This window comes from Dipodomys ordii, unplaced genomic scaffold (genome assembly GCF_000151885.1).
Source record: "Dipodomys ordii isolate 6190 unplaced genomic scaffold, Dord_2.0 Scaffold104, whole genome shotgun sequence".
Taxonomy (NCBI): domain Eukaryota; kingdom Metazoa; phylum Chordata; class Mammalia; order Rodentia; family Heteromyidae; genus Dipodomys; species Dipodomys ordii.
The window spans coordinates 8054825-8065785 of NW_012267320.1; the positions used below are offsets into that span (position 1 = coordinate 8054825).

The 10961-nt window shown below is 48.9% G+C and overlaps 1 protein-coding gene across 1 annotated transcript; it reads left to right on the plus strand.

Annotated features, from left to right (window-relative positions):
- The first annotated feature begins 1548 nt into the window (after positions 1-1548).
- On the plus strand, positions 1549-9227 carry Adamts1 (ADAM metallopeptidase with thrombospondin type 1 motif, 1). Its single transcript, XM_013027531.1, has 9 exons — positions 1549-2811; positions 4377-4723; positions 4878-5010; positions 5278-5445; positions 5832-6118; positions 6331-6517; positions 6618-6793; positions 7955-8130; positions 8258-9227. Exons 1-9 carry the CDS (start codon positions 2127-2129, stop codon positions 8955-8957), a joined length of 2859 nt encoding a protein of 952 aa, XP_012882985.1. The 5' UTR covers positions 1549-2126; the 3' UTR covers positions 8958-9227.
- The last annotated feature ends 1734 nt before the right edge of the window (positions 9228-10961 follow it).

Below are 10961 nucleotides of genomic sequence, written 5' to 3' on the forward strand. Positions count from 1 at the left end.
ATTTAATGTTTGTTTGTTTCCCCAAGTAGGCAATGTAGAACCGAGAGAACAGATCCTGGAAAGCCTCTAGAAAAATACATTGGGGGGGGTGATGAGGGGGAGGGCTTCTGATTGAGGCTAACCGACGTTTAAGGTTTGGAAAGGAGCATAGAAGGGGACCAGACCCCCCGACGGCGGCACAGGGGTGGGACGGCGAGACGCCGGGCCTGGCGGGGCTCGGAAGTGGGAGTGGGGAGCGGGAGCGCCGGGGGCTGCCCCGGACCTGGGAGGTCTTTCTCCCCATTGTCCCCTCCGGCTCTCGCCCCGGGAGCGCATGGAGGAGCGTTTCCTTCCTGCGGCTGCCGGAGCCCTCCGTCCCTCCAGCGGGGCCGCCGGGCCGCCCAGCGTTTTTCTTTGGTGACTCGGGGCCAGGAACACTCAGCCTTTGTCGCTTTCGTAACGCGGACGCAGCCTTTTCCCTTCCTGATAGGAAGAGGAGCGGGGGGAGGAAAAGGATGCGGGCCTCGTGTCCCAACCCCCGCGATCGGCCGCCGCGGGGCTCCTGCCAGGGCCGTGGCTCCCTGGACTTTCCCGCGCCCCTCCCCGGCCACCCCCGCCCCTAACCTGGGGCCTGCGGCGGCCGCGGTGGGGTTTTTGGAAATCTCCGCCTGGGCGGGAGTTTGTTATTTTTATTTATTTATTTTTTTACTTTTGCCTCCTTCGGGCTTTAGGGAATTGAACTCTGTTCCAGATCACCCGTGCCGGAAACGTGAACCTAGGTCCCCGACACAAGTCCCCGGGGGTGAGGGGGTGGGGTCGGGGTGAAGGGGGTGACCGCTGACGTCAGCGCATAGGCATTTGGGGGGGGGGAATCCAGAGCCTGGAAGCGTCTCTTGGGCCCCTCACTCAGAACTTTCTAGTGGAAGCTCAGAAATAGTCCTCTCCACACCATCGCCCCCGCCCCCAGGTCCCCTCCACCCAAGAACAGTTGAAGGCAAAAGTTGGTTAGGAAACTTCTGGAGGCAAGAGCTGGGGAGGAGGTGAGATGATTTTGGGGGGGGGGGTGATGGAGGAGTATTTATAAAAAAGGGCCACTGCTCATCTCCCAAACTGTGGGGGCGCTTTGAGGGCGGGGGCAGGGGTGCACGGCTCGAGGCAAGGGGAACTTTGCGCAGAAACCCCACGCTCCACTGGATTGCAGACCGGGACGGGAGGCGGCGGGAAGGCAGCGTGTTTCTAGAAGCTGGGCCGGGGAGAGGCACGGTGGCAGGGACAACCTGCTCCTTCCTCTTCTCGTCTCAGGTGTCCGCTGGGCTGGTCACCGCGCCCCCGGTGCGTCTTCGGTCTCCAGATCGCCGGGTGGTGGCTGCGCTCCAGCGCGGGGGCCGCCCCCTCCCCCGCCGGGGCCCGCGGCGCTGAGCGCGGTTTAACACCGGCTGAGCTCAGGGGGCGGCGTCTCCGGCACCGGGAAGGCGGCCAAGAGCGAGGAGGGGCCTCTTGCGGGTCTATAAAGGGGCAGCCCGGGCTGCCCGATTCTTGCACTCGCTGGCCAAGCAGCTAGGAGCCAGGTGCTATTTACAAAGCCTTGAGAGCAGAGCCCGGCGAGGGGGGAGGAGGCGGAAAAAGAGAAGGCAGAATAATAATAATTATCATAATAATTCCCCCCCCAATCTCCCTAACCCTTCTGACAGCGAGCATCTCTGTGATCCAGGCGGAGGACGACGAGTGGAGCCAGGCACTTGAACTTCCAGTTATTCCCCAAGCCTGCCCCCCGCATCCCTATCCATCCCAAAGGCACCCCGAAAACGCATCGTGTTCGCGGGACAGCGCGGTGCCTTCCCGGGGCTGTGTCTCCAACTTTACGCGTTCCGAGGGGGTGGGAAAAAAAACCAACTTCCCGCAGCTCGGTCTTCTAAGGGACTCAGGAAGCTTCGGTTGTCTCCGGCTGTGCGCGCCATTAGCCTCATTTTTAATAGAAAAGAATAACCGTCCTGGTTCACTTGAAAGATCCAGAACAAAAAAAGCGCTCTCCCCGGCTCAGCGCGCGGCGGTGCGCGGCGCGTCCCGGCGGGTCTCCGGTGCCAGCCCAGCGATCCCGACAGGGGGGTGTCGAAGGGACCAAGTCTGGTAACGACGTGGAGACCACCATGCCGGTGTCACGATCTCGGAGCTCTCGGCCTGCACCCTCCAGGGTGATCGCGTTGCTGCCGCCGCTGCTGCTCGCGGCGGCCGCCGGGCTGCTGTCCGTGCCGGGCGCTCACGGGCGCCCCACGGAGGAGGACGAAGAGTTGGTGCTCCCCACGCTGGAGCGCGCCGGCGGCCGGGGGACCACGCGCCTCCTCCTGGAGGCCTTTGGTCAACCATTGCACCTGAAGCTGCATCCGGATCACGGGTTCTTGGCGCCCGGCTTCACACTCCAGACCGTGGGACGCAGACCCGAACCCGAGACGCAGCGTCTGGAGCCCGCCGGCGACCTGGCCCACTGCTTCTATTCCGGCACGGTGAATGGTGACCCCAATTCAGCCGCCGCCCTTAGCCTCTGCGAGGGTGTTCGAGGCGCCTTTTACCTGCGGGGCGAGGAGTTCTTCATCCAGCCCGCGCCCGCCGAGGCCACCGAGCGCGTCGCCCCCCGCGCGCCCGGGGTGGAGCCGCCCGCGCCGCCGCCCCAGTTCCATCTCCTTCGCCGGCGGCGGCGGGGCGGCGGCGCCAAATGTGGAGTCGTGGACGAAGATCCCCTGCCCGCCAGGGGCTCAGGACCCGAGGGCGAAGAGTCTGAGACTCAGTGGCCCCAAAGAGACCGGGATCCGGAACGAGAGGGACAGCCAACAACAGGTAGAAGCTTAACCCTCTCCTTGGCTTTCCATTCATCTCTCTCCTCTCTACTGCCTTTGATTCGAGGGGTGTGCATCCTGGCTTTCAGTCACCCTAGACCTGAGACCAGACAGAAGGGAGACCTGGGGTGAAAGAAAGTAGTTTAGAAGCCAGTGTAATGAGAGCTCTTATTCTGTTTGCCCAAGGAATAAATAACCAAGAAAGGATAAGTCAGTGGTTTTCTACAGACTAAGCACAAGCGATTTGACTGTGCACAAGTTCGGATTCACTCGAATCCGAAACCTTTAGTGGAGTGTGAGAATGTGTCATTTTTTTTCTTCTATCCACTTGTGTGTGTGTGTGTGTGTGTGTGTGTGTGTGCGCGCGCGCGCGCGCGGCTTGGCGGGTTGGTAGCTTCCCGCTGGCCAGCGAGCAGAAGAGGGCGGAGATGGAGAGGAAGGAGGAGGAACGGTGATTCCCGGGGCAGCTGTGCTCAAGATCTTCTGTGCTGTGGGCTTCTGTCCTCTCCCTCCCCCCGCCCCCATTAAAAGGCCTGGCGGCCGAGGGGCCCCCTCGCCCGACCCTGCTTGGGAGGTCTTTGCTCTACGCGCCCCGCCTCCGGGTTTGCGCTCCCTCTCGCGGCCATAATTCTGCTTTTAAAGCCTGGCTGAGTGTGAGCCCCGGCTGACTCTTCCTGCTGCGCCTTTCTCTGACTCTGTACCACAGTCCTGACGGTCCAGATGGACATATATTTTTAAATCGCAGTGGTGTCATGTTTTCTGCTCCCATGCCTTGTTTTAGAATTCCCCCTCCCCCTTCTCCCGTGTCCGTTGCTGCTGGAAGCAGATACTTGGGTCATCACCACCCACTTTAGGATTTCTCAGGGAGTGGGGGTGGGGATGGGTGGCAGCGAGTCATCAGACTTTTTCCAAATCATCAGCCGGGGTTCAAGGCAGGAACTTGTTTCCCTGGGGCAGTGGGAGTGGGACAATGGTCTACTGGGCAGAGTGGGTGGTCCTCCTGCCGGGAACTGGCCCGAGCACAGAGCCCCAGGGACCCCTGGAATGAGAGCTGAGCAATGCAGGCTGAGATTCCTGCAGGCTCCGCCCCTTGGCAGCCGCCAGGCCCGGCCCTATGCCTTCCACGTGGAGCCTGATGGTCTCATTCAGGACTGAAGTCCTGGCTTGAGTGGAAGAGTGACTCTGGGCGCGCTGCCTGGTGCTGCCCTTCCTCCAACATTTTTTTTCTTTTCTTTTCTTTTTACTATAGCTGGTGTGCACAATGCCTTGCTCAGACTGTAGGATTTCAAAGGGGGCAGAAGAAATCCTTGCTTACACACACGCACACACACACACACACAACCTGATCTCTCCAGGACATTTTTTAAAAGTTTAAAACAAAACACAAAACTTTTTAAATGACATTTTTTAAAAGACAAATGCAAATTTTGTTCTAGTTTTGGCTGTTCTATTTTGCTTCTATTGGCCTTGACTCATTCCGCCTCCTTTAAAGAGTCGGGAAAGATCACTGTTCTTGGATTGACCGTCTGTGCTGAGCAAATGGTCTTCGTCTGTGTTTCTTTACAGTAACTGGCAGCATAAGAAAGAAACGGTTTGTGTCCAGCCCTCGCTATGTAGAAACCATGCTCGTGGCAGACCAGTCGATGGCAGAGTTCCACGGCAGCGGGCTGAAGCATTACCTGCTCACCTTGTTCTCGGTGGCAGCCAGGCTGTACAAGCACCCCAGCATTCGCAATTCCATCAGCCTCGTGGTGGTGAAGATTTTGGTTATCTATGAAGAACAGAAGGGGCCAGAAGTGACTTCCAATGCTGCCCTCACCCTGCGAAACTTCTGTAACTGGCAAAAGCAGCACAACCGTCCTAGTGACAGATACGCTGAGCATTATGACACGGCCATTCTTTTCACGAGACAGGTGAGCGCCAGGCAATGCTAATGACTGTGTTATTCCAAGAGTCAGCATTGTAGCCATGGCTGAAAGCCATTTCACCCATGTCTTCTCCTTAACATTTTCATCTGTCTATAGGTGAATAGGGTCATTAATGTGGATTTGCGTTTACTCTTTATAGGATCTATGTGGGGTCCAGACATGTGACACTCTAGGCATGGCTGATGTTGGAACTGTGTGTGATCCCAGCAGAAGCTGCTCGGTCATAGAAGATGATGGTTTGCAAGCTGCCTTTACCACAGCCCATGAATTAGGTAAGTCCGTTTCAGAGTCCAAGTCGTGTCCACTTCATGAGTTCAACCTGATGATTAGGAAAAGAACAAAAGTAGGATGTGCAAAGGACAGTGGGAAATTTTCCGTATACTCCGTGAGAAGTAGGCATTGTCTCCACAGTGAATAGTCTCCTAAATACATTTCTTCTTGTAGAAATATCACTGGGAGACAAATGAGTCCTGTCTAGCAGGGGAAAAAAAATGCTGCCAATTACCTCTGTTTTACTGTGAGTTTGGATCGCTTCCTAGGCCACGTGTTTAATATGCCACATGATGATGCCAAGCAGTGTGCCGGCCATAATGGAGTGAACCAGAATTCGCACATGATGGCGTCGATGCTTTCCAATTTGGACCGTAGCCAGCCGTGGTCTCCCTGCAGTGCCAGCACGATCACTTCATTCTTGGATAACGGTCATGGTAAGATGATGGTGCTACTCCTTCTAGATAGCCACCCACCATTCATACATAAGCTTGTAGATGAAGGAGATCTTTTTTTTGGGGGGGGGGAATTGGTTTGTTTCCCAATTACTTTCTTCTATCAAGATTATAAATATTCAGACTTTTAATACCCAATGAAGATTGTATTGCCATCTAAATGGCCCTCAAAATCCATTCATTCCTAGTTCGAACCGAATAATAACATCCTACCGTTATTGATGGAGACATAATCTATAATAACAATGTTAATCTCCCTGGCATTTTCTCCTACACATCTACAGTTTTCAGACAAATACTTAATAACACCGTGATCTATACCTTGCACACCATCGTAATCTACGTATTACCTGGTATTTTCTTTGCAGGGGAATGTTTGATGGACAAGCCCCAGAACCCCATCCAGCTTCCGTCTGATCTCCCTGGCACCCTCTATGATGCCAACCGCCAGTGCCAGTTTACATTTGGGGAAGAGTCCAAACACTGCCCGGATGAAGCCAGTACCTGTACCACTCTGTGGTGTACTGGTACCTCTGGAGGCCTGCTTGTATGCCAAACCAAACACTTCCCCTGGGCAGATGGCACCAACTGTGAAGAAGGGAAATGGTGTGTAAATGGGAAGTGTGTGAACAAGACTGACAAGAAGCATTTTGATGTGAGTTTTTCTGCTAAAATGTGTTTACACACCTTTAGAATTCAGAATTCAAAGTGATGCTAAAAGATTTCTTACTGTTAAACATCCCCGTTTGTGTCTTCTGTGCAAAATTCTGTGCTAGCTTAATATTAGAATTGCTCCTTTCCTTGTACATTTTTCCCTCTTCTTTTCATTGGAGAATTCTAACACGGATGGTTTGTTTCCCCACGTAGACTCCTGTCCATGGAAGCTGGGGGCCGTGGGGACCTTGGGGAGACTGTTCAAGAACCTGCGGTGGAGGGGTGCAGTATACAATGAGGGAATGTGACAACCCGGTCCCAAAGAATGGAGGGAAGTACTGCGAAGGCAAGCGAGTGCGCTACAAGTCATGTAACATTGAGGACTGTCCAGATAATAATGGTGAGCAGCAGCGAACCTCTGCTTGGAGAGATGGGGTAAAGGAAATGAGCCCACAGTACATGGTCAAAGTTGGAAACTGATGTCATTGTTCTCTTTCCAGGAAAAACCTTCAGAGAAGAACAATGTGAAGAACACAATGAATTTTCAAAAGCCTCCTTTGGAAGTGGGCCCGCGGTGGAGTGGACGCCCAAGTATGCTGGCGTCTCTCCAAAGGACAGGTGCAAGCTCATCTGTCAAGCCAAAGGCATTGGCTACTTCTTTGTTTTAAAGCCTGAGGTAGGGCCTTTCACATGTTGTCCTGCCTAAGAGCCAAGAACTTGGCTTGCTAGCTTTTGATACAACTTCTGACTTGCTTTCTCTTTGTGTTCCACTTTTAATTTGGACTTTTATGCCTTAGCAACTGTCTGCATTGAGTTTACTGCTGCTTTTAGGGAGCCAAAATATACCACTTAAGATTCTTGCAATCACTTAGTATTATATGTACATGATATTGTATATGTTATATACAATATATGATATATAAAATTATATATCTTGAGAAATTCTTTTCTGGACAATAAGGTTTTATACATAACTCATTGCTGGATAAATTATATATTAACACAGCCACCAGTTATTTGGGGAAAACAATTTAAGCGTAGTCCAAAGTACTTGTTACTGGACAACTAGTAGTAGCATGCACAAATGTACTTAGGAAAATGGAAGTGTCAGCATGCATATGAAACAGAGAAGCATTATTTCCTTTGCGGTTTTTCTAGTATGATAAATCTTGTTCTAAGGTAGACAAGGAAATTAAGCTGGATTGAGATTTTGATGTGTTATTGCATTGTAGGGTATGAAACCAATCCCAAGTTGCAGATTCAACATTTAGCAAATGATATACAGAACATTTTTATTTTTAATTTAGTTTAATCTTATTTTAGTGTCAATCCTGAGACTAAAACTCAGGGCCTGGGCATTGTCTCTGAGCTTTGCTGTTCAAGGCTGGTGCTCTAACACTTTAAGCCACAGCTCCACTTCCGGTTTTCTGGTGGTTAAGTGTAGATAAGAGTCTCAGGACTCTCCTGGCTTCAAACTGTGATCCTTAGAGTTTAGCCTCCTGAGTAGCTAAGATTACAGGTGTGAGCCACCAACGCCCAGCATACAGTGCACCTTTTATTGCAGGATTTTATTACAGACATTGAGGGTATAGAAATAATCCAGTTGGCAATCTGTTCTTTTACTGGCCTTAGTTCTTAGGAAAATAGGAAAATAAACAAATACAAAATGTAAATTTTTTCAGGTAGTTACAGAAACTTGACAAAGTCATGCATGCCATGTCCAGAGAAAATCACTTTCATTAGTATGGTCAAGAATGCGGAGAGAAAAACGTTCATAGTCATGGAGGTTTCCTAGCCTTCCTTCTAATTAACACCCAGATGCATGTTCTCTTTGCAGGTTGTGGATGGCACTCCATGTAGTCCAGACTCCACTTCTGTCTGTGTGCAAGGCCAGTGTGTAAAGGCTGGTTGCGATCGCATCATAGACTCCAAAAAGAAGTTTGATAAATGTGGTATTTGTGGAGGAAATGGTTCTACCTGCAAGAAAATATCTGGCTCAGTTACTAGTGCAAAGTAAGTTTTTGTTTTTTAAGTCATGTATTTCAGAGACCTTATAATTTAGGTGTATCATTTTAGAAGGCTAGGGACAAATTACACTAAAATGTAATTAGTTAAACCTATTTATTTTTTTCCCTCATAGACCTGGATATCATGACATTGTCACAATTCCAGCTGGAGCCACAAACATTGAAGTAAAACAACGGACCCAAAGGGGATCCAGAAACAATGGCAGCTTTCTTGCTATCAGGGCTGCTGATGGCACGTACATCCTGAATGGTGACTTCACTTTGTCAACTCTAGAGCAAGACATTACTTACAAAGGCATTGTCTTAAGGTACAGTGGTTCTTCCGCAGCCTTGGAAAGAATTCGCAGCTTTAGCCCACTCAAAGAGCCCTTAACCATTCAAGTTCTTACTGTGGGCAATGCCCTCAGGCCCAAAATTAAATACACCTACTTTGTGAAGAAGAAGAAGGAATCATTCAATGCCATCCCAACTTTTTCAGAATGGGTCATTGAAGAGTGGGGTGAATGTTCTAAGTCATGTGGGTTGGGTTGGCAGAGAAGACTAGTCGAATGTCGAGACATGAATGGGCAGCCTGCTTCCGAGTGTGCAAAGGAAGTGAAGCCAGACAGCACCAGACCTTGCGCAGACCTGCCTTGCCCCCAATGGCAGGTGGGTGAATGGTCGCCATGTTCCAAGACTTGTGGGAAGGGTTACAAAAAGAGAACCCTGAAGTGTCTGTCCCATGATGGGGGGGTGCTGTCCCATGAGAGCTGCGATCCTTTAAAGAAACCGAAGCATTACATCGACTTCTGCACAATAGCGGAATGCAGTTAAGCAGTGTGGGTCTGGAGGGAGAGTCAGTGGGGAAGGGCTGATGCTTGGAAATCCAGAATGCCGGAGGGATCTCATTTCTCTTGCCTGTAACCAGTGAGGTGTGTCAACTTGATGGGAGGATGGAGAAGATAGGAGGTAGATCATAAGAATATGCAGCCAATTTGATAAGGTAGTTAATATGCATTATTAGACTCTGAGCAACAACACAGCACGATAAAGGCTCCAGAACATGGATTTCATTTGTTTCGTTATATCCATTACAAAAAAAAATGAGCCTGACACGTTGCAAGTCCTGTTTTCTGGTACTGATTGAATGCTCTGGGAAAAGAAAAGCAAATGAAAGAGAAATTTTCCTTGAAGACATGGCTTACTTAACCTCCCAAACCACATGGGGAGAACAGTTCCAGCAGGAAGTGGGATCGGCACTGCATATGGCTGATAGGTTCACAGAATGTTTATACCTTTTTCTGTTAAGAATGAAAGAGTTCTGATAGTTGAAAGAAAGGCTCAGCCCTGGGACACAACTCACGGTTCCTTCCCTGTTACCATCTCAGTCTTTGTCTGTGTGATTCATTTTGAGGAAGGAACAATTCACATGTGGGTTGGTGGGCATCAAGTCCACAAAGGTGCAAATAAGCAGCAGAGTGCTAGCTACTGGGAAAACTAAAGGAGATATGGTAATCGCGGTACCTCCCAACCAGACTTTCCTCCTTATGTAAGCCTACTTGGGAAATGTGCATGTGAAAGAAAAATAATTTATGTTACAAGAAAGTCAGTAGGATCACACTGAAAAGATGCAATGCCAGAGTAAGAATGGAGCATGTAGAACAAGGACATTGAGCTCACTCATCTTGTAGTAGGCAGCCTGCTGAGGGGTAGCAGGCTCTTCCCCGTAGCAGCCGGTCCAACAGTCTTATCCTGGTGAATATCTGTTCACCTCTTCTACTGAGAGAGACTATGACTTTGTCCATGTGTACATAGTAAAAACATGTTGCTGTAAATTGTATGTACTTTGTAAGTATTGGTTGTGTGTTCCTTCTGGGAAGGACTGTAATTTGTAATAAATGCCTATAATAACATATTTATTTTTATACATTTATTTCTAATGATAAAAACTTTTAAGTTAATGTCACTTTTGTAAAAGTGCATATAAAAATAGAGTATTTATGCAATCTATGTTACTAGGAATAATAAAAGAACACTTTTGAATGTCTGCGTCTGTTTCCTGAAGTGAGAAATTAACTTCTCAGGGAAGGAACTCTGAGATACAAACATTGAATCAGGAAGACTAGTCTTTCTTGGACTGTTTGGAAATGAGATTTAGTTCTAATGAAATATGTTACCTGTATTCTTGATTTGTGGACGTGCTCATAGAAAATGAATTAGTGGTACTTTTAGTGATAAGATGGTTACTAATGTATCTAATAATATACACCAGTGGTTGGCAAATGTCTTTGTAAAGATCCAGATAGTAAAATATTTATGGCTTGGTGGGACATTATTATCTTTGTCACAACTTCCTAACAATGCATAAGCAGCCATAAGTACTATGTAAATGGATGGGCATGACCATGTTCTAATAAAACTTTATTTACAAAAGCAAGTGGTGGGCCAAATTTGTTCTGTGGGTTTTTTGCCAATCCCTGATGTATATCATCAATTAAATGGAAAAAAGCAGTTGGCTCTGATACAGTTTGAATTTTTGCATCGGTAAAATGATGTGAAAAGTACTTAAGTTATTGGGTAGAAATGAGGCCTCATAAATCTCACCTGGGAGGCATGGTGAGCCAACTTTCCAAACATTTCATTTTCATATTGAGAATATCTGAGGTGTTTGAAAGGAAAAACACAGGCCTCTATGGGTAGATTTTTATGAGTCACATCTTTTAGAAGTCATTGACGTACCATTTAGGATTGAATACATTCAGACTGCTTCGAAAGCAACTACATTGCTTCCAGGAAATAGTCCATTTACTAGAAGACAAAGCCTATTTACTAGAAGAC

What these genes read in the sequence shown, in the direction of transcription:
- Adamts1 (XM_013027531.1), top strand. Translation starts at nt 2,127, where the DNA reads ATGCCGGTGTCACGATCTCGGAGCTCTCGGCCTGCACCCTCCAGGGTG. An exon ending in CCATTCTTTTCACGAGACAG is followed by an intron (nt 4,724 to 4,877) that starts GTGAGCGCCAGG and finishes TACTCTTTATAG; the next exon opens with GATCTATGTGGGGTCCAGAC. An exon ending in ATTCTTGGATAACGGTCATG is followed by an intron (nt 5,446 to 5,831) that starts GTAAGATGATGG and finishes TTTTCTTTGCAG; the next exon opens with GGGAATGTTTGATGGACAAG.